At 46.6% G+C, this 25,719-nt stretch overlaps 1 protein-coding gene across 1 annotated transcript in view; it reads left to right on the plus strand.

Moving 5' to 3' along the window:
• The window catches only part of LOC147109670 (cytosolic phospholipase A2 zeta-like), a 193,610-nt gene that overhangs the window by 80,496 nt on the left and 87,395 nt on the right, over nt 1-25,719 (plus strand). The window contains exon 8 of the mRNA XM_086003756.1: nt 7,167-7,345. Within this exon, the coding sequence (XP_085859882.1) occupies nt 7,167-7,345 (179 nt within the window). The remainder of the gene's footprint in view (nt 1-7,166; nt 7,346-25,719) is intronic.

Genomic DNA, 25,719 nt, shown 5'->3' on the forward strand with positions numbered 1-25,719 from the left:
ATAAACCAGGGAATTACAGGCCAGTGAGCCTAACATCAGTGATAGGGAAATTATTGGAAAAAATTCTGAGGGACAGAATTAGTCTCCACTTGGGGAGGCAAGGATTAATCAAGGATAGTCAGCATGGCTTTGTTAGGGGGAGACCATGTCTAACCAATTTGATTTAATTTTTTGAGGGGGTGACTAGGTGTGTGGATGAGGGCAGTGCAGTTGATGTAGTCTACATGGACTTCAGTAAGGCTTTTGACAAAGTCCCACATGGGAGACTGGTCAAGAAGGTAAGAGCCCATGGGATCCAGGGCAATTTGGCACATTGGATCCAAAATTGGCTTAGTGGCAGGAGGCAGAGGGTGATAGTCGAAGGTTGCTTTTGTGACTGGAAGCCTGTGTCCAGTGGTGTACCGCAGGGATCGGTGCTGGGTCCTTTGCTGTTTGTAGTGTACATTAATGATTTAGATATGAATGTAGGAGGTATGATCACTAAGTTCGCAGATGACATGAAAATTGGTGGAGTGGTAAATAGCGAGGAGGGAAGCCTCAGGCTACAGGACGATATAGACGGGTTGGCCAGATGGGCAGAACAGTGGCAAATGGAATTTAACCCTGAAAAGTGTGAGGTGATGCATTTTGGGAGGACTGACGAGGCAAGGGAATACACAGTGAATGGTAGGATCCTAGGAAGGACAGAGGATCAGAGGGACCTTGGTGTGCATAGATCCCTGAAGGCAGCAGGACAGGTAGATAAGGTGGTTAAAAAGGCATAGGGGATACTTGCCTTCATTAGCCGAGGCATAGAATATAAGAGCAGGGAGGTTATGATGGAGCTGTACAAAACGCTAGTTAGGCCACAGCTGGAATACTGTGTGCAGTTCTGGTCGCCACACTATAGGAAGGATGTGATTGCATTGGAGAGGGTGCAGAGGAGATTCACCAGGATGTTACCTGGGATGGAGCGCTTCAGCTATGAAGAGAGACTGGACAGGCTGGGGTTGTTTTCCTTAGAGCAGAGAAGGCTGAGGGGGGGCCTGATTGAGGTGTACAAAATTATGAGGGGCATAGATAGGGTAGATAGAAAGGAACTTTTCCCCTTAGTAGAGGGGTCAATAACCAGGGGGCATAGTTTCAAGGTAAGGGGCAGGAGGTTTAGAGGGGATTTGAGGAAAAACCTTTTCACCCAGAGGGTGGTTGGAATCTGGAACTCACTGCCTGAAAGAGTGGTAGAGGCAGGAACCCTCACAACATTCAAGAAGCATTTAGATGAGCACTTGAAATGCCATAGCATACAAGGCTATGGACCAAGTGCTGGAAAATGGGATTAGAATAGATAGGGCTTGATGGCCGGCGTGGACATGATGGGCCAAAGGGCCTCTTTCTGTGCTGTATAACTCTATGACCAAACAGTGGGAAAGATATGGAGGAGCAAATTTGTAGAGAGGTGCAAGGACTATAAAGTAGTAATAATGGGGCACTTCTGAAGAAGAATTTCTGAAGTGTGTTCAGGAGAGCTTTCTTGATCAGTATGTTTCTGGCCTGACATGGGTGGCGGCTTTGCTGGATCTGGTTCTGGGGAATGAGGTAGGTCAAGTAGAGCAAGTGTCAGTAGGTGAAACTTTAGGGAACAGTGATCATAATTTCATACGGTTTAGATTAGCTATGGAAAAGGACAGGGAGCAATCTAGAGTAAAAATGTTTAACTGGGGGAAGGCCAATTTCAGTGGGATGAGAACGGATCTAGCCCGGTTAAACTGGAATTAAAGATTGGCAGGCAAAACTGTAGTGGAACAATGGGCTGCCTTTAAAGAGGAAATAGTTTGGGTGCAGTCGAGGTACATTCCCATGAGGGGGAAAGGTAGGGCAACTAAAATCAGAGTTCCCTGGATGACGAAACAGATAGAAAGTAAGATGAAGCAGAAAAAGAGCGTGTATGACAGATGTCGGATTGCAAATACATCTGAGAATCAAATTATATGTAAAAAGGTCAGAGGAGAAGTGAAAAAGAAAATAAGAGGGGCAAAGAGAGGATATGAGAATAGAATGGCAGCTAACATAAAAGGTAATCCAAAAGTCTTCGATGGGCATACAAATAGTAAGAGAAGGGGTGGGACCGATTAGGGACCAAAAAGGAGACATATGCACGGAGGCAGAGGGTATGGCTGCGGTACTAAATGATTACTTTGCATCTGTCTTCACCAAGAAGATGCTGCCATAGGCATGGTGAAGGAGGAGGTAGTAGAGACACTTGATAAGATAAAACTTGATAAAGAAGAGGTATTAGAAAGGCTGGCTGTACTTAAAGTAGATAAATCACCAGGAGCGGATGGGATACATCCTAGGATGCTGAGGGAATTGAGGAAAGAAATTGCGGCGGTACTGGCCATAATATTCCAATCATCCATAGATACGGAGGTGGTGCCAGAGGAGTGGAGAATTGTAAATGTTACACCGTTGTTCAAAAAAATGTGTAAAGATAAACCCAGCAACTACAGGCCAGTCAGTTTAACCTCAGTAGTGGGGAAGCTTTTAGAAACAGTAATCGGACAAAATCAACAGTCACTTGGATAGGGGTGGATTAATTAAAGAAAGCCAGCACGGATTTGTTAAAGGCAAATTGTGTTTAACCAACTTGATCGAGTTTTTTGATGAGGTAACAGAGAGGGTTGATGAGGGTAATGCGCTTGACATAGTGTACATGGATTTCCAAAAGGCGTTCAACAAAGTGCCACATAATAGGCTTGCCAGCAAAATTGAAGCCCATGGAATAAGAGAGACAGTGGCAGCCTGGATACGGAATTGGCTAAGTGACAGGAAACAGAGAGTAGTGGTGAACGGTTGTTTTTCAGACTCGAGGAAGGTACACAGTGGTGTTCCCCAGGGGTCAGTTCTAGGACCACTGCTTTTCTTGATCTATATTAATGACTTGGACGTGGGTGTACAGGGCACAATTTCAAAATTTGCAGATGACACAGAAATTGGAAGTATAATGAACAGTGAGGAGAGTGATGGACTTCAGGAAGACATAGACAGGCTGGTGAAATGGGCAGACACGTGGCAGATGAAATTTAACGCAGAAAAGTGTGAAGTGATTGGTAGAAAGAATGAGGCGAGGGCATATAAACTAAATGGTACAGTCCTAAAGGGGGTGCTCGAACAGAGACACCTGGGGGTATATGTGCATAAATCGTTGAAGGTGGCAGGGCAGGTTGAGAAAGCAGTTAAAAAGGCTTACCAGATTCTGGGCTTCATGAATAGAGGTATAGAGTACAAAAGTGTGGAAATTATGATGAACCTGTATAAAACACTGGTGTAATGAAATCTGTTTGTCTTGATCCTGTATTCGTTTTGCACTCATGTATATTACCCTCCCCCACTGTGTATAGTTTCACTTCCTCTTTCCCGACTAACCTGGGAGGTTCCAGGTCTTGGCTCTTGGCTCCGCCCCTGACTTCTCTTACATAAAGATCCCAGGATCTGTATGACTCATTCCTGTGAACCAGTCGGCGTGTTGAGATGTTAGCTCTGATCTTAGTGATTAAAAGCCAACTTGTTTAAGTCTATAACTTCTAGTTTTGTGGTTATTGAAGGCCCATCAATTGGTTTGGCCCCAACTGGAGAACTGTGTCCAATTCTGGGCACCACACTTTAGGAAGGATGTGAAGGCCATAGAGAGGGTGCAGAAAAGGTTTACGAGAATGATTCTCGGAATGAAGGACTTCAGTTACGTTGATAGACTGGAGAAGCTGGGGTTGTTCTCCTTGGAGCAGAGAAGATGGAGAGGAGATTTGTTAGAGGTGTTCAAAATCATGAGGGGTCTAGGTAGAGTAGATAGAAACTGTTCCCATTGGCAAAAGAGCCGAGAACCGGAGGACACAGATTTAAGGTGATTGGCAAAGGAACCAAAGGCGACGTAAGAAAAAACTTTTTTACACAGTGAGTGGTTAAGATCTGGAATGCACTGCCTGAAAGAGTGGTGGAGGCAGACTCAATTTTATCTTTCAAAAGGGAGTTGGATAAGTATCTGAAGGAAAAGAAATTGCAGGGGTACGGGGAAAGGGCGGGGGTGTGGGACTAGCTGAGAGTCGGCACGGGCTCGACGGACCGAATGGCCTTCCATGATGTAATCATTCTATGATAAATATGACGGTGGGCAATCAGAAAGGGAGCGAAGCAGTTCTTTGTTAACTTCCCTTTTTTGATGACAATCTGCATGGATTTTGGGATTCAATATTTGTGTAGCAATGGGTCTAATTTGGGACAGGTTAGCACCACCAGGGTTACAGAGAAGCCTCCAGGTTTCCGTGCGCGAGTGGGTGAAATCTAGGGTCTGCCTGGCTATTGCCCCTCACTCTCTTCTAGCAGAATTTAGTGACTCCAAGAGTGCAGTTGCAGCAGCAGAGTTACCTATTGCCCTGTATTGCTCTTGAATTGCCGAACTTCGACTTAACAGCAGGGAGTGACTTTCCTGTACCCACGAGAAATGTTCTTTTTGCGGCCACCTTAAGGAGGTCGATAAACCTGACTTCATTTGCTGCATTCACAGGAATTCCTTAATTTCAGTTAGCCTTAACGTTTCAATATGGCTTTGGTAGTGATAGAATGAGGGGGTCTTGGAGGCTAAAAGGACGGTTTGGTTATGCGGAAAGATGTCTTGGACAGTTTGTTTCCCCACTAGGACTCGTACATTTTGCTCACAGCTCACAAAGCATCTAGCTCCTGGCATCTTAAGTTGGGAAAGTCGGTACTTTTCTTGATTCCAGGCCCATTCAAGGAGCTGTTCACCTGCGGCATCATTTTTGTCACATCCCCAGGTTGTGTGATGCACCCAGTCCATATTGAAGGGTGGCTATGATTTGGTAAAATGAGTTTGGGCCAGGTAACATTTGGTGGTCTATAGACATTAGTAATTGTAAACTGGCTGTCTCTCATTGTGATCGCATATGTTGTTGAAGACTTCAAATGCAAGGAACAGTTATTCCAGCGTTTTTATCTGAAAAGCTGCCAACCATGTTGTGGTTGGTGTTAGCTCGCTGCTAACATATCTGGGAATGTGATACTTTGATGCTTGTAACATGAGAACATCCATCTTCAGTTCATTTAGCAACTTGGTCAGGTAGTCGCATTTTGCAGATGAGAGACTTTCCACGTTGATGTGGAAGACACAATATATATGGGCCCTCATCTCTCATTTGGCCCCAAAAAGTACCTTGTTGGTTAGGATTGTCAAATGTGTTGCTTTTTGGACTGGAAGGCAGTCAATCGGCGTTCGCCCTCCTTGTTGATGGCATTAGTCATGGAGCACTTAACAGAGAGGACTCGGTGAAGATTACTCCCTTGGGGAGAGTGAGATCACCAGCCAGAGCTAGCTAGTTTCTAAACCAACTGCAGGTTGACTGGGAGGCTTGGCTCGGTGGAGCATGTTGATTCAGTGGGGCAGCTTTTCCAAATTCCAGCATCCTGGCCCATGGGGTGTTCGAATGCTGACTCGTTAATTGTATTTCCTCCCTCAAGATATGGTCTTTCTTAGTCACAGCCAGGGCACTTCTCTCATACCTCCTGATGTTCCTCTGAACTGCTAACTGGCTGTGTATATAGTTCAGAGGCTGCTGCACAAAAAGTCTCATTGCTAGAGAGTGGAACACTTTTCTACTCTGGGCGCTAATTGTCGGCATCAAGCATTTCCGGGAAAGAAAAGGTAAGATTCCACAAAAACGTGCCTCAACCCTCAGCTCAAAAGAGCACTCCTTACTGCACAAGTGTGACATTTTTCTATTTCTCACATCAGCCATCCTGTATGAGATTATGTGTTTGGAGATAATGTGTGCTGAATTGTGGATAGTTTTATGCTGTGGGTCTACTAGGTAGCCTCCCTTGGTAGTCCAGTTTCTGAGAGGGCCGCCCGGAAGATTACAAAGATAGGGAGGGGCAAGGCCATGGAGAAATTTGAAAACAAGGATGAGAATTTTAAAATTGAGGCGTTGCTTATCTGGGAGCCAGTGTAGGTCAGTGAGCACGGGGGGTGATGGGTGAACGGGACTTGGTGCGAGTTAGATCACGGGCAGCATGGATGACCTCAAGTTTACGTTGGGTAGAACGTGGCAGGCCAGCCAGGAGTGCATTGGAATAGTCAAGTCTAGAGATAACAAAGGCATGGATAAAGGTTTCAGCAGCGGATGAGCTGAGGCGGGGCGGAGATGGGTGATGTTATGGAGGTGGAAATAGGTGGGCTTAGTTACGGCGCGGATTAGGGTCGGAAGCTCATTACAGAGTCAAATATGACACTGTGGTAAACCACTGTTTGTATTCCTGTTTGTCCTGTTTGTATTCCACTGTGTACATGCCTGGACATGCCTCGGCTGACTCCTCCCACAGGTCCTAGTATAAAGGTGACTGCTCCCCAGCCCTTAGTATCATGGACCGGTCGACCACGCGAGGCAGACCTCCATTCTGTTGTGAATAAAAGCCTTTGGTTACTCTTCTAACTCTCAGTCTTTTATGAGTAATTGATAGCGCATCAGACACCAAGCAGGATGGCGTGGTCAACCATGTAAAAGGCTGCAGTCAGCTGGGCAGCTGTCTTTAACCTTGCCTCTTATCTCCACGAAAGTGCATAACCTTAGCCTTCGACAGTCTGGAGCAGTAATAATACCTTTCAAACTTGGTCATGCTTCCCAGCATGCCGTCTAAATAGTAACAGTTCTGTGTTTTATCCTTTGGTGTTGATACTTTTAACCAAATTCTGATTTTTGAGTAATCCAGGGTTTCTAGCCCATCCTTTTAGTTTTCTTTAAAAGTCTAAAGTCCTTCCAGCTGATCAGTGCCACCTTTTGCTGTGCTAGTACAGCACGTATCAGTGCAGCACTGGGACGGTTGAAAATTGAAAATGGGTCCTGCAAGATGGCACAGAACCCTCATTTGAATAAATTATTCTGACCGTCAAATGTTCCCGAGCTGCGCTCCTACCGCCAGCACATCTACCTTTATCTAATATGGCGGACGACACGCTGAAGTGTGTAAAACTGATTTTACATCAGACTCTTACAGATAGAGGAGACTTATACTATCAGTTTAAGCTGGATTTAATCCCAGGTGAAGAAGTGGTGTACAACACTCTCGTCTCTTGTTTTTTTTTAAGGTATTCATGCACAGTAAGTCCTGTTTTGCTCTTCCAGGTGTTAACGTACAGTATAATATGTCTGTGAAAGTTGATGGCGCCTGTGAGGAGGAGCAGGTCACCACTCTCAAACCTCTCTCAGATCCCGTGTGGAACGAAAAGTTTGTCTTCCACATAAACAAGGGCTTGGACCCAGAACTGAAGATTGACCTGTTTCAAACCAGCACAGTACTCCAGGTGAGCAAGCTGTCCTCACACTGATCCCACTTCAAACCAGCACAGTACTCCAGGTGAGCAACCTGTCCTCACACTGATCCCACTTCAAACCAGCACAGTACTCCAGGTGAGCAACCTGTTCTCTCACTGATCCCACCTCAAACCAGCACAGTACTCCAGGTGAGCAAGCTGTCCTCACACTGATCCCACTTCAAACCAGCACAGTACTCCAGGTGAGCAACCTGTCCTCACACTGATCCCACTTCAAACCAGCACAGTACTCCAGGTGAGCAACCTGTTCTCACACTGATCCCACTTCAAACCAGCACAGTACTCCAGGTGAGCAACCTGCCCTCACACTGATCCCACCTCAAACCAGCACAGTACTCCAGGTGAGCAACCTGTTCTCACACTGATCCCGCTTCAAACCAGCACAGTACTCCAGGTGAGCAACCTGTTCTCACACTGATCCCGCTTCAAACCAGCACAGTACTCCAGGTGAGCAACCTGTCCTCACACTGATCCCACTTCAAACCAGCACAGTACTCCAGGTGAGCAACCTGCCCTCACACGGATCCCACTTCAAACCAGCACAGTACTCCAGGTGAGCAACCTGCCCTCACACTGATCCCACTTCAAACCAGCACAATACTCCAGGTGAGCAACCTGCCCTCACACGGATCCCACTTCAAACCAGCACAGTACTCCAGGTGAGCAACCTGCCCTCACACGGATCCCACTTCAAACCAGCACAGTACTCCAGGTGAGCAACCTGCCCTCACACTGATCCCACTTCAAACCAGCACAGTACTCCAGGTGAGCAACCTGCCCTCACACTGATCCCACTTACTTCAAACTGTTGTTTAGACAAAGTTGCAGTTGACTTTTTAATGCACTAACAGCTTACCTGGGATCTACAGTGCAATGGGGAGGGCAGTTGAATATTCCTGTTGTGCCAATTTATAAAACAATTGGATTGGATATGTTTCTGTAAAGAGAGGGTATTGAGGGATACTGTAAGGTGGATTGGTGGAATTGATCTGTGTAAAAGGGTGAAACATAGAGTCATAGAGTTATACAGCACGGATAGAGGCCCTTCGGCCCATCGTGTCCGTGCCGGCCATCAAGCCCTGTCTAATCTAATCCCATATTCCAGCATTTGGTCCGTAGCCTTGTATGCTATGGCATTTCAAGTGCTCATCCAAATGCTTCTTGAATGTTGTGAGGGTTCCAGTCTCCACAACCCTTTCAGGCAGTGAGTTCCAGACTCCAACCACCCTCTGGGTGAAAAAGTTCTTTCTCAAATCCCCTCTAAACCTCCCGCCCTTTACCTTGAATCTATGCCCCCTAGTTATTGACCCTTCTACTAAGGGAAAAAGCTCCTTAGTATCCATCCTATCTATGCCCCTCATAATTTTGTACACCTCAATCATGTCCCCCCTCAGCCTCCTCTGCTCCAAGGAAAACAAACCCAATCTGCCCAGTCTCTCTTCATAGCTGAAGCGCTCCAGCCCTGGTAACATCCTGGTGAATCTCCTCTGCACCCTCTCCAAAGCTATCACATCCTTCCTGTAGTGTGGCGACCAGAACTGCACACAGTATTCCAGCTGTGGCCTAACCAGTGTTTTATACAGCTCCATCATAACCTCCTTGCTCTTGTATTCTATGCCTCGGCTAATGAAGGCAAGTATCCCATATGCCTTTTTTACCACCTTATCCACCTGTTCCGCCGCCTTCAGGGATCTGTGTACTTGCACACCCAGATCCCTCTGACCCTCCGTCTTGCCTAGGGTCTTACCATTCATTGTGTATTCCCTTGCCTTGTTAGTCCCCCCCAAAGTGCATCACCTCGCACTTTTCCGGGTTAAATTCCATTTGCCACTGTTCCGCCCATCTGACCAACCCATCTATATCGTCCTGCAGACTGAGACTACCCTCCTCGCTATTTACCACCCTACCAATTTTTGTATCATCCGCGAACTTACTGATCATACCTTTTACATTCATATCCAAGTCATTAATGTAGACCACAAACAGCAAGGGACCCAGCACCGATCCCTGTGGTACCCCACTGGCCACAGGCTTCCAGTCACAAAAACAACCTTCGACCATCACCCTCTGCCTTCTGCCACTAAGCCAGTTTTGTATCCAATGTGCCAAGGCACCCTGGATTCCACGGGCTCTTACCTTCTTGACCAGTCTCCTGTGCGGGACTTTATCGAAGGCCTTACTGAAATCCATGTATACCACATCCACTGCGTTACCCTCATCCACACACCTAGTCACCCCCTCAAAAAATTCAATCAAATTAGTCAGACATGATCTTCCCTTGACAAAGCCATGTTGACTATCCCTGATTAATCCTTGCCTCTCCAAGTGGAGACTAATTTTGTCCCTCAGAATTTTTTCCAATAATTTTCCTACCACTGATGTTAGGCTCACTGGCCTGTAGTTCCCCAGTTTTTTCCTACTCCCCTTTTTGAATAATGGTACTACATTAGCGGTTCTCCAGTCCTCTGGCACATCCCCTGTGGCCAGAGAGGTTCTGAATATATGTGTTAGAGCCCCCGCAATCTCTTCCTTTGCCTCACACAGCAGCCTGGGATACATTTCGTCCGGGCCTGGGGATTTATCCATTTTTAGGCCTGCTAAAACCGCCAATACCTCCTCCCTCTCGATGTTAATATGTTCGAGCATATCACAGTCCCCCCGCCCTATTTCTATGTCTACATCGTCCCTCTCCATAGTGAAAACAGATGCAAAAAATTCATTTAGAACCCCTCCTACATCTTCCGGCTCCACACACACATTGCCACTTTTGTCCCTAATGGGCCCTATTTTTTCCCTAGTTATCCTCTTACCCTTAATATACTTATAAAACATCTTAGGATTTTCCTTTATTTTGCTCGCCAGTGTTATTTCATGGCCCCTCCTTGATCTCCTAATTTCTTTTTTAAGTATCCCCCTGCACTTTTTGTACTCCTCTAGGGCTTCCTCCGTCTTTAGCCTTTTGTATCTGCCAAAAGCCCTCCTTTTTTTTCTAATCCATTCTCATATATCCCCTGACATCCAAGGTTCCCTGTGGTTTTTGGAACCACCCTTGACCTTTACGGGAACATGTTGCCATTGTATGATCTCAATCTCCCTTCTGAAAGCCTCCCATTGCTCCGATGCGGATTTTCCTACAAGTAGCTGATCCCAGTCCATTTTGGCCAGATCCTGCCTTATCCTATTAAAATCGGCCTTCCCCCAATTTAGAACCTTTATTTCCGGCCCGGCCCATCCCTGTCCTTTTCCATGACCACCTTAAATCTCACCATATTATGGTCACTGTCCCCAAAGTGCTCACCTACTAGCACTTCTTCCACTTGGCCGGCCACATTCCCTAGAATTAGGTCCAGTACCGCCCCCTCTCTTGTAGGACCTTCTACATGCTGGCTCAAAAAGCTCTCCTGGATGCACTTTAAGAATTCTACACCCTCTGTGCCTTTCACACTCTGACTATCCCAGTTAATATTGGGGAAGTTGAAATCCCCCATTATTATTACCCTATTATTTGCACATTTCTCTGAGATTTGCCTACATATCTGTTCCTCTATCTCCCCCTGACTGTTTGGAGGCCTATAGTACACTCCCAGCAAAGTGCTTGCCCCCTTTTTGTTTTTAAGCTCCACCCATATGGCCTCATTAGAGGAACCTGCTAATATGTCATCCCTCCTTACTGCAGTAATTGACTCCTTAATTAATATTGCGACACCCTCTCCTCTTATACCTCCCCCTCTGTCTCGCCTGAAGATTCTGTACCCCGGAATATTGAGCTGCCAGTCTTGCCCCTCCCTCAACCATGTCTCCGTGATAGCAACAATATCATACTCCCATGTGTTTATCAACACCTTCAGTTCATCCACCTTATTTGCAAGACTCCTTGCATTAAAATAGATGCCATCCAGCCTTGCCCTTGTATATTTGCCCTGTCTACCAAGCTGACTTGTTTTTTTCTCTATAATTGGCAGCACATCACCCCCTATTTCAGCTCCCCTCTGTATCCCATCCCCCTGCCAAGTTAGTTTAAACCCCCCCCCCCCCAACAGTGCTAGCAAACCTCCCCGCAAGGATATTTGTCCCGCTCTGGTTCAGGTGCAACCCGTCCGACTTGTACAAGTCCCACCTTTCCCAGAAGCAGGCCCAGTGATCCAGGAAACTAAAACCCTCCCTCCTGCACCAACTCTTTAGCCACGCATTCATCTGTTCTATCCTCCTATTCCTATACTCACTAGCACGTGGCACTGGGAGTAATCCAGAGATTACAACCTTTGAGGTCCTGTTTTTTAATCTGCTACCTAGCTCCCTAAATTCTTGATGCAGGACCTCATCCCCCTTCCTACCTATGTCGTTGGTCCCAATGTGGACCACGACCTCTGCCTGCTCACCCTTCCCCTTAAGAATGCCCTGTAGCCGCTCAGTGACATCCATGACCCTGGCCCCAGGGAGGCAACAAACTATCCTGGAGTCACGTTTGTGGCCACAGAAACGCCTATCTGTTCCCCTTACGATAGAATCCCCTACCACTATTGCTCTCCCACTCTTTTTCCTCCCTTTCTGAGCAGCAGAAGCGTCCCTGGTGCCAGGAAGCTGGCTGCTGCTGCCTTCCTCTGGTGAGTCATCCCCCTCAACAGTATCCAACTTGGTATACCTGTTTGAAAGGGGGATGTCCGCAGGGGGCCCCTGCACTTCCTGCCTGCCTCTGTTGCTCCGCCTGATGGTCACCCAAGTTCTTTCTGCCTGTGCAGCCCTACCCTGCGGCGTGAACAACTCGCTAAACGTGCTATCCACGACCCTCTCAGCATCGCGCATGCTCCAAAACTCATCCACCCGCAGCTCGAGCGCCGCAATGCGGTCTACAAGTAGCTGCAGCTGGATGCATTTCCCGCACACATGGTCACCAGGGACACTGGCAACGTCCCTGACTTCCCACATGGAGCAAGAGGAGCAGAACACGGGGCTGAGCTCTCCTGCCATGACTTACTCCTTTAATTAACTTAAAAATTTATTCAATACCCCAGTTACAGGTATACTCTAGGGCGCTTTATTTACCAACTGTCCCCACTACAACACAGAGACCCTAGAAATTTAACACCACAGAATTCAAGCTTGTATTGAAAAGAGAGAAATACTCACCAACCAATCACTTACCTGCTCCCTGGTGATGTCACACCCCGAATACTTTTTACCTCTCTGCTACCCTCTGAGCTCGCAGACTGGAGACTTGTTTGGCCCTTTGACATTTCTCTGCTTCCAAAAACTCTTGTGTTCCAAAACTATGGAAGTTATTGACAGATTCTTAAAAGCGAATCAATCAACTAAGTGTTAAAACTTTATCAAAAGGGAAAAAATGACTGGTTCACAAACAATTACCAATAAGTTGCATTTAAAATGGTTGCTGCCTCTTTTTTGCAAGTTAGAACTGTTACTGAATGACTTCAGAAATGTGACTTTCAGTCTCCTGTCACAATTAAAATTGCTAATGTAAAACCAGTTGAAAATTTGTAACCTCGCCTAGATTCATGAAGGCCATATCACTCTCTGAAAATCTCCAGTCAGAATGGTTATCCCCTTGTCTGTTTTTAATTCATTCTCGGGATATAGCGTCGCTAGCATTTATTGCCCATCTCTAGTTGACATTGAGAAGGTGGTGATGAGCCGCCGCCTTGAACCGCTGCAGTCTGTGTGGTGAAGGCACTCCCACAGTGTTGTTAGGTGGGAAGTTCCAGGATTTTGGCCAAGCGACAATGAAGGAACAACAGTATATGTCCAAGTCAGGATGGTGTGTGACTTGGAGGGGAACTTGGAGGTGATGGAGTTCCCATGCACCTGTTGCCCTTGTCCTTCTAGATGGTAGAGGTCACGAGTTTGGGAGGAAGAAGCCTTGGCGAGTTAAGAACATAAGAAATAGGAGCAGGAGTAGGCCATATGGCCCCTCGAGCCTGCTCTGCCATTCACTAAGATCATGGCTGATTTTTGACCTCAACTCCACTTTCCCACACGATCACATCTCTTGATTTCCCCTAGAGTCCAAAATATCTATCTCAGCCTTGAATATACTCAACAATTCAGTATCCACAGCCCTTTGGGGTAGGTAATTCCAGAGATTCACAACCATCTGAGTGATTAAATTCCTCCTCATCTCAATCTTAAATGGCCGACCCCTTATCCTGAGACTAGTACTGCATCTGCCACCTTATTGTCCACTCACTTAACCTGTCTATATCCCTTTGCAGCCTCTTTGTGTTCTCCTCACAGCTTACTTTCCCGCCTAGCTTTGTATCGCCAGCAAACTTGGACGCATTTCACTCGGTCCCGTCATCTAAGTCATTAATATAGATGGTAAATAGCTGAGTACCAAGCACTGATCCTTGCTGCACCTCACTAGTTACAGCCTGCCAACCTGAAAATGACCTGTTTATCCCTACTCTCTCATTTCTTTCCGCTAACTAATCCTCTATCCATGCGAATATATTACCCCCAACCGCATGAGCCCTTATCTTGCTTAACAACCTTTTATGTGGCACCTTATCAAATGCCTTTTGCAAATCTAAATATACAACATCCACTGGTTCCCCTTTATTAACCCGGCTAGTTACATTGTAGGAATGGAGGTTCCTAGCTGAAGAATTGAGATCGACGCAGAGGATCAAAAACAATAAAATTGAATGAACAAACGAAGTTAAACAGTAAACTGCTGGATACAATGCAAATAGGTCTGGTCTGGTTGAAAGCCTCTCTAGAACTGCTAGAAGGTTCCGAGCACTGACGTCGTCACGTTCTTCCCGCCATTGGGGGATCATGTGACGGGCGGCATGACGTCATCACGCGGAGTAAAGGAAAGAAGCCATAGTACAGTTAACAGATACATTAAAGGTGCAGCCACTAGTTGCACTACATTGCTGTTAAAGGAATTATAAACAATTGTCCTGAATCCCCTGGTGGCTCCGCCACATACGCCCCCCCCAGAATTGTCTTTAACAGAAAAGGTAAGACGAGAAGGGGGTCTGACGAGTCTGTCCGACCGACTGCGATACTCTGGCAACTGGAACGGAGTGCTAGAAGACGAACTGGCAGTTGGCCGTGGCTGGGATGGTGCCGCAGGCGTAGGAGAAGAAATGGCTGGCTGTGGCTGTACTGGGTCGACGGTGGACGCCCACGACGAGGCGGTTGAGCGGTGACGACTGGCTCGCTCAGATCCAGATGAGCCGGTTTTAACCAGTCGATGGCGATGTGGTCAGGCTTACCGCTGACGTCGACTGTGAAAGACTTGTCACCTGACTAGATGACGCGGAATGGACCAGTATAAGGCGGTTTGAGCGGGTCTCTGTGAGCATCATGACGAATGAAAACGTATTCGGCGCTCTTGAGCTCCACCGGGACATGGGAGCGCTGCAGGTCGTGATGAGACGTAGGCACTGGGATGAAATTCTTAGCCGCCTCTTGGTGGCTGACGAGCTGCTGAGCTGCGGACCAGGGTTCCGTGTGAGGAGGAAGAAAATCGCCAGGAACTCTGAGTGGTTGGCCGTAAACCAGTTCTGCAGAAGAAGATTGCAGGTCGTCCTTGGGAGCCGTGCGAAGACCCAGCAGCACCCAAGGGAGCCTGTCCACCCAACCAGTCCCACGAAGACTAGCACGCAGTGCAGCTTTAAGGGACCTGTGAAATCTCTCGCACAGACCGTTTGCCTGTGGATGATGGGCGGTGGTGCGATGAAGCTTGGTACCCAAACCCTGAGCCACGGCATTCCAAAGTTCCGAGGTAAATTGAGGTCTTCGGTCGGAGGAGATGTCGGCCGGTACCCCGAACCGAGCCACCCATGACGAGATGAAGGCTCTGGAAACGTCCACCGCTGTGGTGGCAACCAAAGGAATTGCCTCTGGCCACCGGGTGGTGCGGTCTACCACGGTGAGGAGATGCGTGAAACCACGAGAAGAAGGGAGAGGGCCAACCAGGTCCACGTGAACATGGTCAAAGCGACGCTCTGGAACCGGAAAAGTGGCCACTGGGGCCTTAACATGGCGTTGGATTTTGGACTTCTGGCAACTCACGCAGGTATTGGTCCAGTCACGGACGTCGAGATGCATGCCTTTCCAGACGAACTTCTTTGCTATGAGTCGTTGTGAAGCCCTCAAGCCAGGGTGCGACAAACCGTGGATTGCGTCGAAAACTCTCCTGCGCCATTCGACTCGTACAATTGGTCGGGGGACTCCTATCGAGATGTCGCAAAGGAGTGTGGTCCCTGCGGACTGAAAACTGACATCAGCCACTTGTAAGCTGGAAGGTGTGGTCCGGTATGCCTGCACTTCAGGGTCTGCCATCTGTTCTTCTGCCAAACCAACATAGTCGATTCCCAGGTGGACCGGGGCGCGGGAGAGACAATCCGCCACCAGGTTGTCCTTGCCAGACACATGATGTATGTCTGTTGTAAATTCTGATATGAACGTAAGATGACGTTGTTGCCGAGCTGACCATGGTTCCGCTGTCTTGGCCATGGCAAACGTAAGTGGCTTGTGGTCTACGAAAGCCGTGAATGGGCGTCCTTCCAGTAAGAAGCGAAAATGGCCAGGAAAAGTGACAACAACTCCCTATCAAAGGTACTGTATTTGCGTTCATTTTTTCGCAATTGGCGGCTGAAGAAAGCCAGTGGTTGTCACGTGCCGTTCACCAATTGCTCCTGCACTGCCCTGATGGCATAGTCAGATGCATCTGTGGTAAGGGCGATGGTTGCACCTGGAAGAGGATGTGCTAACATGGTCGCATCAGCCAAAGCGTCCTTCGTGTTGAGGAACGCCTGGTCCATCTGGGGTGTCCAGCCGATGGGGTCTTTACCCGATTGACCTTTTAGAGCCTCGTACAATGGTTGCATTAACAGGGCCGCCTTGGGGACGAACCGATGATAATAATTGACCATCCCCAAGAATTCCTGGAGAGCCCTGATGGTCTGAGGACGCGGGAACGAGGTAACTGCCTCCACCTTCGTAGCCAGCAGAACGGCGCCTTCTGAGGTGATTGTGTCCCAGAAAATCAATGCTTTGTAAGCCAAACTGGCACTTGACCGGGTTGATAATAAGGCCATGCTGGCTGAGACGAGAAAAAAGGGTACGCAAGTGCGTAATGTGCTCTTTCTTGCTGGTACTGGCGATGAGGATGTCATCGAGGTAGATGAAGATGAACGGCAGATCACGCAACACAGAATCCATGAGACGCTGGAAGGCTTGCGCTGCGTTCTTCAACCCAAACGGCATAAGAAGGAACTCAAAGAGCCCGAAAGGCATGATGACAGCGGTTTTGGGGACGTCTTGAGGATGAACGGGCACTTGATGATACCCCCAGACAAGGTCTACTTTGGAAAAGATGGAATTCCCTGCCAGGTGGGCTGAAAAATCCTGTATGTGAGGAATCGGGTACCGATCTGGAGTAGTAGCTTCATTTAGGCGTCTGTCGTCGCCGCATGGTCGCCATCCGCCGCCTGGTTTAGGAATGATGTGTAATGGTGAAGACCAAGGACTATTCGATCGTCGAATAATTCCCAGGCGCTCCATGGTATGGAACTCCGCCTTTGTGGCTGTGAGTTTATCGGGTTCCAGCCTTCGAGCCCGTACATAAACTGGGGATCCTGTCGTGGTAATGTGGTGCGCCACACCGTGCCTCGCGACTGAAGAAGAAAAAGTGGGCCTGGTGAGCTCCGGAAACTCACCGAGAAGATGAGAGAACTCATCTGGAGATGGGACTGCACAGGCAACTGACCAAGACACAGCAGTGCTGCGGTGGCAGGGGACCGAATGAAAGATGGCCACGTTGATTAACCGGCAGTGCCGGATGTCGACGAGAAAACCATTGGCGCAAAAAAAATCTGCCCCCAGGATGGCCTGTGAGACTTTTGCCGTGATGAACTCCCAAACGAAATGCTGGCCGCCAAAACGCAACTGGACCATACGCTTTCCGAATGTGCGGATGGCAGCACCATTGGCTGCCTCGAGGGAGGGACCGTGACCGCCGGATTGAAGATCGAGCTTCGACGCTGGTAGGATACTGCACTGGGAGCCAGTATCACAGAGAAAACGCCGACCTGACGGGGAGTCTGTGATATAAAGGAGTTTCCCTGCGGAACCGACGGCCATCGCAACTCCGGTGTGTCCCTCGGGCCCTGTCGCCCTGCTCAGAAACCGCTGGGTTGAGGTAGGTTTATTTTTTGAGGAAAAACTGCAGGGAGGACGGCAGCATCGGGCTTTCACGCCAAAACGAGCGTGGTATGCACACCAGCCTGCTGGCGGAGGAGTCGGCTTCGCTCTTGTGGGGGATGGGCGCCTCGTGGCCGCACAACATTGTTGCGTGACGGTGAAAATTTTATCCGCTTCTGCAGCGAGTTCAGCACAGTCCGTGATCGCGGAATTGGCCAAGGCCGTCTGTACTGGCCCTGGCAACTGGCAGAGAAACCACTCCCAGAACAGAAAACATTCCGATTCCGAGCCCAAGAGCGTGAGCATCTGGCTCAAGAGCTCTGATGGCTTTGAGTCCCCGAGGCCGGGTATGGAGATAAGTCTGCGAGCGCGCTACGACTTGGACAGACCGAAAACCTGCAGTAACCGTGTTTTTAAAGCTTCGTACTTGCCATCGTCCAGAGGACTCCCGAGGAAGGTGACGACCTGCGAGGCCGTGGCGCTGTCGAGGGCGGAGACCACGTAATAATAACGGGTCGAATCCGCTATTACTCCCCGGATTGCAAATTGGGCTTCCGCCTGGAAAAACCACGTGGCTGGTTGTTGCTCTCAAAATTGCGGCAGTTTGAGGGTGACGGCGTTCGTGTCCATGATGTAACTTCAACGAAAATTGTTCGAAGAAATCGGGGTCACCAATGTAGGAACGGAGGTTCCTAGCTGAAGAATTGAGATCGACGCAGAGAATCAAAAACAATAAAATTTAATGAACAAACGAAGTTAAACAGTAAACTGCTGGATACAATGCAAATAGGTTTGGTCTGGTTGAAAGCCTCTCTAGAACTGCTAAAAGGTTCCGAGCACTGACGTCATCACGTTCTTCCCGCCGTTGGGGGATCACGTGACGGGCGGCATGATGTCATCACGCGGAGTAAAGGAAAGAAGCCATAGTAGAGTTAACAGATACATTAAAGGTGCAGCCCCCGGTTGCACTACATTGCTGTTAAAGGAATTATAAACAATTGTCCTGAATCCCCTGGTGGCTCCGCCACAACATCCTCAAAAACTCTAATAAATTTGTGAAACACGATTTCCCTTTCATAAAACCATGTTGCCTCTGCCTAATCATATTATGATTTTCTAAGTGCCCTGAATGGATTCCAGCATTTTCCTGATGACTGATGTCAGGCTAACTGACCAGTAGTTCCCCATTTTCTCTCTCCCTTCTTTCTTGAATAGCACTGTTCTAGAATCTAGGGAATTTTGAAAGATCACAACCAATGCATCCACTATCTCTGCAGCCACCTCTTTTACAACCCTCGGATGTAGGCCATCCGGTGCAGGGGCTTTGTCTGCTTTTATTCCCGTTAGTTTCTCAAGTACTTTTTCTCTACTGATTTTAATTACTTTAAGTTCCTCACTCTCATTAGCCTCATGGTTCCCCATTATTTTGGTATGCTTTTTGTATCGTCTTCTGTGAAAACAGATACAAAATATTTGTTTAAAGTCTGTCATTTCCGTATTCCCTATTATAATTTCTCCTGTCTCAGCCTCTAAGGGACCAATGCTTACTTTTGCTATTCTCTTTGTTTTTACATACTTGTAGAAGCTCTTACAATCTGTTTATATTTTTTGCTAGTTTACTCTCATATTCTGTTTTCCCCTTTTTATCATTTTTTTGGGGGGTCATCGTTTGCTGGTTTTTAAAGCTCTCCCAGTCCTCAGTCTTACTACTATTCTTTGTAGCATTATAGGCCTCTTCTTTTAATCTGATACCGCCCTTAACTTCTTTAGTTATCCACTTTTAGATCACTTTTCCCATGGCGTTTTTATTTCTCAATGGAATGTACAATTGTTGAGAATTTTGGAATATTTCTTTAAATGAGTTGCTGTAGTGCATCCTGTAGGGAGTAAGCAATGCAGCCACGGTACATCGGTGGTGGAGGGAGTAGATGTTTAAGGTGATGGATGGGCTGTCGATCAAGCAGGCTGCTTTGTCCTGGATGGTGTTGCGCTTCTTGAATGTTGTTGCAGTTGCACCCATTCAGGCAATAGGAGTGTATTCCATCATACTGCTGACTGTAATGATATCAGCAAATAGTGATGATATTTGTCTGTGTTTGATTACTTATGCCTTACAGCATATTTGTCTGTGTTTTTGATTACTTGTGCCTGACCAGCAGAGGTCATGTGAGAGACAAGCAGTCCAGAGGAGTTTTACTTTCAGTTTCTTTCTAGATGCATCACAGCATAGTGTGTTCTGTAAAAAGCTGTAGAAAATCTTGAACAAGACTTTAGATTAAACAACATTCTCTTTCAGAAATGAGTCTTTATTGAACCCAAAAAGAAATCAAAACACTGACTTGTGCCTTGTAGGTAGTGGAGAGGCTTTGGGGAGTCAGGAGATGAGCCACTCACCGCAGAATACCTAGCCTCTGACCTGCTGTAGTAGCCACAGCATTTATTTGGCTGGTCCAGTTGAGTTTCTGGTCAGTGGTGACTCCACAGGATGTTGATGGTGGGTTTGGTGATGGTAATGTCATTGAATGTTATGGAGAGGTGGTTAGATTCTCTTGTTGGAGACGGTCATTGCCTGGCACTTGTGTGGCGTGAATGTTACTTGCAACTTATCAGCCCAAGCCTGGATGTTGTCCAGGTCTTGCTGCATGTGGGCGTGGACTGCTTCATTATCTGAGGAATTGCGAATGGAACTAGACCCTGTGCAATCGTCAGCGGACAGCCCCACTTCTGACCTTGTGATGGAAGGAAGGTCATTGATGAAGCAGCTGAAGGTGGTTGGGCTTTGAATGCTGCCCTGAGGAACTCCTTCAGCGATGTCCATGGGAATGAGATGCTTGGCTTCCAACAACCATAACCATCTTCCCTTGTGCTAGGTATGACTACTGCCTCTGGAGAGATTTCCCACTGACCCCCATTGACTTCAGTTTTAATAGGGAGTCCTTGGTGCCGCATTCGGTCAGATGCTGTCTTAATGTCAAGGGCAGTCACCCTCGCCTCATCTCTGGAATTCAGCTCCTTTGTGCATGTTTGGACCAAGACTGTATTGAAATCTGGAGCCGAGTGGTCCTGGTAGAACCCAAACTGAGCAGGCTACTAGTGAGTAAAGTGCCACTTGATAGCACTGTTGAGAACCCCTTCCATCTCTCTGCTGATGTTTGAGAGTAGACTGATGGGGCGGCAATTGATGAGAACATGGAGTATGCTACTGATGAGAGTGTGGAGCACTGGTGATGAGAATGTGGGAAGCGCTGGTGATGAGAGTGTGGGAAGCGCGTGTGGGGAGTGCTACTGATGAGAAAGTGTGGGTAGTGAGATGTAGAATAATCAGAAATATCTGATTTCCATTGCACTGGCATGGGGCCCTGTTTTTGTGAAGAGTTCCTTTCTCTTCTTCACCTCCAGTAGGTTTCTCTTGTGCCTAAAACATGCTTGGGCCACAAGGCATCCACATAGGAACAGAAGGAGGCCATTCAGCCCCTTGAACCTGTTCTGACATTCAGTTAGATCATGGCTGATCTATATCTTAACTCCATCTCCCTGCCTTGGTTCTGTAACCCTTAATACCCTTGCCTAACAGAAATCTATCAATCTCAGTTTTTAAATTTTCAATTAACCTCCAGCCTCAACAGCTTTCTGGGGAGAAGTGCTTCCTGACATCACCCTTAAACTGCCAGCTCTAATTTTAAGATTATACCCTCTTGTTCTGGACTTCCCCACCAGAGGAAATAGTTTATCTACCCTATCAAATCCTTTAATTATCTTAAATACCTCAATTAGATCACCCCTTAATCGTCTATATTCAAGGGAATACAAGCTTAGACTATGCAACCTGTCCTTATAATTTAATGCACTTAGCCCCAGTATCATTCTGGTGACTCTGCGCTGCACCCTCTCCAAGGCCAGTATATCCTTCCTGAGGTGCGATGCCCAGAACTGAAGGCAGTGCTCCAGCTGGGGTCTAACCAGAGCTTTCTATAACTGGAGCACAACTTCCACCTCTCGGTATTCCAGCCCTCTTGAGACAAAGGCCAACATTCCATTAGCCTTAGCCTTGTTTTTGTTCCTGTCCACTAGCTTTTAGTGATTTCTGTACTTGGACCCTAAATCTCTCTGCTCCTCTGCAGTTCCCATTTCTGCCATTTAGAAAATACTCTGATCTCTCTCTCTTAGGCCCCAACACTTAGTACCACGTAACCGGTTGCCTGAATCCCTCCAACGCCACTGCAAGCCAGCTATCAGGAAATGCACAAGAGCGGCTTAGGGTGACATCCCTTCTCTCCCCTAACACAACTTGCTGAGATCAGGAACTATGGAAGTGAAGGATGTGAGTGTGTACCACACTGTGGCAACATAGAATCCTACAGCACAGAAGGAAGCCATTCAGCCCATTGTGTCTGTGCTAGCTCTTTAAAGAGCTACCGGTTAGTTCCACTCCACTGCCCTTTCCCCATAGTCCTGCAGTTTTCTTCCCTTCAAGTATTTATTCAATTGCCTTTATCAATTACATGTCCATTATAAAATATTTCCGCTGATTCCCACTTACTTCATTTTCAATACCTGCCTTTTCAGACTTTGGAGTAATCAGGGAGTTCATGAGACTGATCAGGGCACAGCAAGACAAGGCTACCAAGGGTAACAATAACAAAAGTGTAACACAAGAGGCAAAGGGGGTACAGGTTCACAAATCATTAAAAGTAGCAACGCAGGTCATCAAAGTCATTAAAAAATGCAAACAAAGCCCTGGTGTTCATTTCTGGAGGAATAGAATTGAAAACCAGATAAGTTATGTTACATTTATATAGAACCTTGGTTCGACCAGTCTCAGAGTACTGTGCACAGTTCTCATCTCCATATTACAAAAAGGATACAGAAGCACTGGAGAAAATGCAAACATGATTTCCAAGGATGATACCAGAACTAAGAGGGTGCCACTATCAGAAAAGACTGGACAGGTAGAGCTCTTTTATCTGGAAAGAAGTAGTGAAAGGGTAGTCAAAAGAAGGGTAGGGCAGATTAAGGACCAAAAAGGAGATCTTCTTGTGGAGGCAGAGGGCATGGCTGAGGTTCTAAATGAGTACCTTGCATCTGTCTTCACTAGAGAAGAGGATGCTGACAATGTCACAGTAAAGGAGGAAGCAGTAGAAAAATTGGACAGGTTAAAAATAGATCTCTGAGCCACGAGCGAATTTGGCTAGGACAAATAAAATTAGAGAGTTAAATGCGTGGCTCAAAGACTGGTGTGTGAGAAATGGGTTTTGCTTCCTGGGACACTGGCACCAGTACTGGGGCAGGAGGGAGCTGTTCCGTTGGGACGGGCTTCACTTGGCCAGTGCTGGGACTAGAGTCCTGGCGGATCATATAACTAGGGCTGTAGAGAGGGCTTTAAACTAACTAGTGGGGGGAGGTTCCTAGAGAGCAAATAATAAAAATGACAACAGAGAAGGTCATAGACTTAGGTAGCAGTGGGGAAATTAAAAACCAGAGCGTGTCAGGAAGGGGCAGAAGGTATGGAGTAAAAGGTAAAGTAATAAAAAGGGCAAAAGCAGGAACTAAGTGTCACAAAACATATTTGAAAGTTCTCTATCTGAATGCACGTAGCATTTGTAACAAAATAGACGAGTTAATGGCACAAATAACTACATATGGGTATGATCTTGTGGCCATTACAGAAACATGGCTGCAGGGTGACAATGCCTGAGAATTAAACATACCAGGTTATTTAACGATCAGGAAGGACAGGCAGGAAGGAAGGGGAGGTGGGGTGGCTATGTTAATAAAGGAAGGAATCACTGTAATACAGAGAAATGATATTGGGTCAAAAGATCAGGATAATGAAACAGTTTGGGTGGAGGTAAGGAATAATAAGGGGAAAAAAACACGTGGGCGTAGTCTATAGGCCTCCGAACAGTGGCAACTCTGTTGGACGGAGTTTCAATCAGGAAATAGTTGAGGCTTGTAATAAGGGAACATCTATAATTATAGGGGATTTTAACTATCATATTAATTGGACAAATCAAATTGGGCAGGGCTGCCTTGAGGATGAGTTCATTGAGTGTATTAGGGATGGGTTTCTTGAGCAGTATGTAACTGAACCGACCAGGGGGCAAGCAACCTTAGATCTGGTCCTGTGTAACGAGACAGGATTAATTAAAAATGTCCTAGTAAAGGATCCCCTTGGAATGAGTGACCATAACATGGTTGAATTCCACATTCAATTACAGGGTGAGAAGGTTGGATCTCAAACAAGCGTGCTAAGCTTGAATAAAGGAGACTATGAAGGTATGAGAGCGGAATTGAGTAGAGTGGATTGGGAAAATAGATTAAAGGGTAAGACGATACATGATCAGTGGTGTACATTTAAGGAGTTATTTTACAACTTCCAAAAAAATATATTCCACTGAGAAGAAAAGGGTGTAAAAGAAAAGACAGCCATCCGTGGCTAAGTAAAGAAATTAAGGATAGTATTCGACTAAAAACAAGGGCATATAAGGTAGCCAAATCTAGTGGGAGGATAGAGGATTGGGAAAACTTTAAAAGACAGCAAAAAATAACAAAAAGATTGATTAAGAAAGGGAAGATAGATTATGAAAGTAAATTAGCAAAAAATATAAAAACAGATAGTAAGAGTTTTTATAGTTATATAAAAAGAAAAAGGGTGGCTAAAGTAAATGTTGGTCCCTTAGAGGATGAGACCGGGAAATTAATGGTGGGAAATATGGAGATGGCAAAAACACTGAATGAATATTTTGTATCAGTCTTTACAGTAGAAGACACTAAGAATATCCCAACACTGGACAAACAGGGGGCTATAGGGGGGGGAGGAGCTAAACACGATCAAAATCACTAAGGAAGTGGTACTCGATAAAATAATGGGACTCAAGGCGGATAAATCACCTGGGCCTGATGGCTTACATCCTAGGGTCTTGAGGGAAGTGGCGGTAGGGATTGTGGATGCATTGGTAATAATTTTCCAAAACTCCCTGGACTCAGCAAAGGTCCCGGCAGACTGGAAAACTGCTAATGTAACGCCCTTATTTAAAAAGGGCAGTAGACAGAAGGCTGGAAACTATAGACCGGTTAGCCTAACATCTGTGGCAGGTAAAATATTGGAGTCCATTATTAAGGAGACAGTAACAGGACATTTGGATAATCATAATTTAATAGGACAAAGTCAGCATGGTCTTATGAAGGGGAAGTCATGTTTGACAAATTTGCTGGAGTTCTTTGAGGAAGTAACATATAGGGTGGATAAAGGGGAACCAGTGGACGTAGTGTATTTAGACTTCCAAAAGGCATTGGACAAGGTGCCACACAAAAGATTATTACTTAAGATAAAAAATCACAGGATTGGGGGTAATATTCTGGCATGGATAGAGGATTGGCTATCTAACAGAAGGCAGAGAGTTGGGATAAATGGTTCATTCTCGGACTGGCAATCAGTAACTAGTGGTGTTCCACAGGGGTCAGTGCTGGGTCCCCAACTCTTTACAATCTATATTAACGATTTGGAGGAGGGGACCGAGTATAACATATCAAAGTTTGCAGATGACACTAAGATGGGAGGGAAAGTAGTGAGTGAGGAGGACATAAAAAACCTGCAAGGGGACATAGACAGGCTAAGTAAGTGGGCAGAGATTTGGCAGATGGAATACAATACTGGAAAGTGTGAGGTTATGCACTTTGGCAGGAAAAATCGTAGAGCAAGTTATTATCTTAATGGCAAGAAACTGGAAAGTACTGAAGTACAAAGGGATCTGGGGGTCCTGGTGCACGAAACTCAAAAGGTCAGTATGCAGGTGCAGCAAGTGATTAAGAAGGCCAATGGAATGTTGGCTTTCATTGCTAGGGGGATAGAGTATAAAAATAGGGAGGTATTGCTTCAGTTGTACAAGGTATTGGTGAGACCACACCTGGAATACTGCATACAGTTTTGGTGTCCATACTTAAGAAAAGACATACTTGCTCTCCAGTCAGTACAAAGAAGGTTCACTCGGTTAATCCCGGGGATGAGGGGATGGACATATGAGGAGAGGTTGAGTAGATTGGGACTCTACTCATTGGAGGTCAGAAGAATGAGAGGCGATCTTATTGAAACATATAAGATTGTGAAGGGGTTGGATCGGGTGGATGCGGGGAGGATGTTCCCGATGATGGGTGAAACTAGAACTAGGGGG

The sequence above is a fragment of the Somniosus microcephalus genome, chromosome 12 (assembly GCF_052327205.1).
Source record: "Somniosus microcephalus isolate GS21.2 chromosome 12, FLI_Smic_1.0, whole genome shotgun sequence".
NCBI classification, from domain to species: Eukaryota; Metazoa; Chordata; class Chondrichthyes; order Squaliformes; family Somniosidae; genus Somniosus; species Somniosus microcephalus.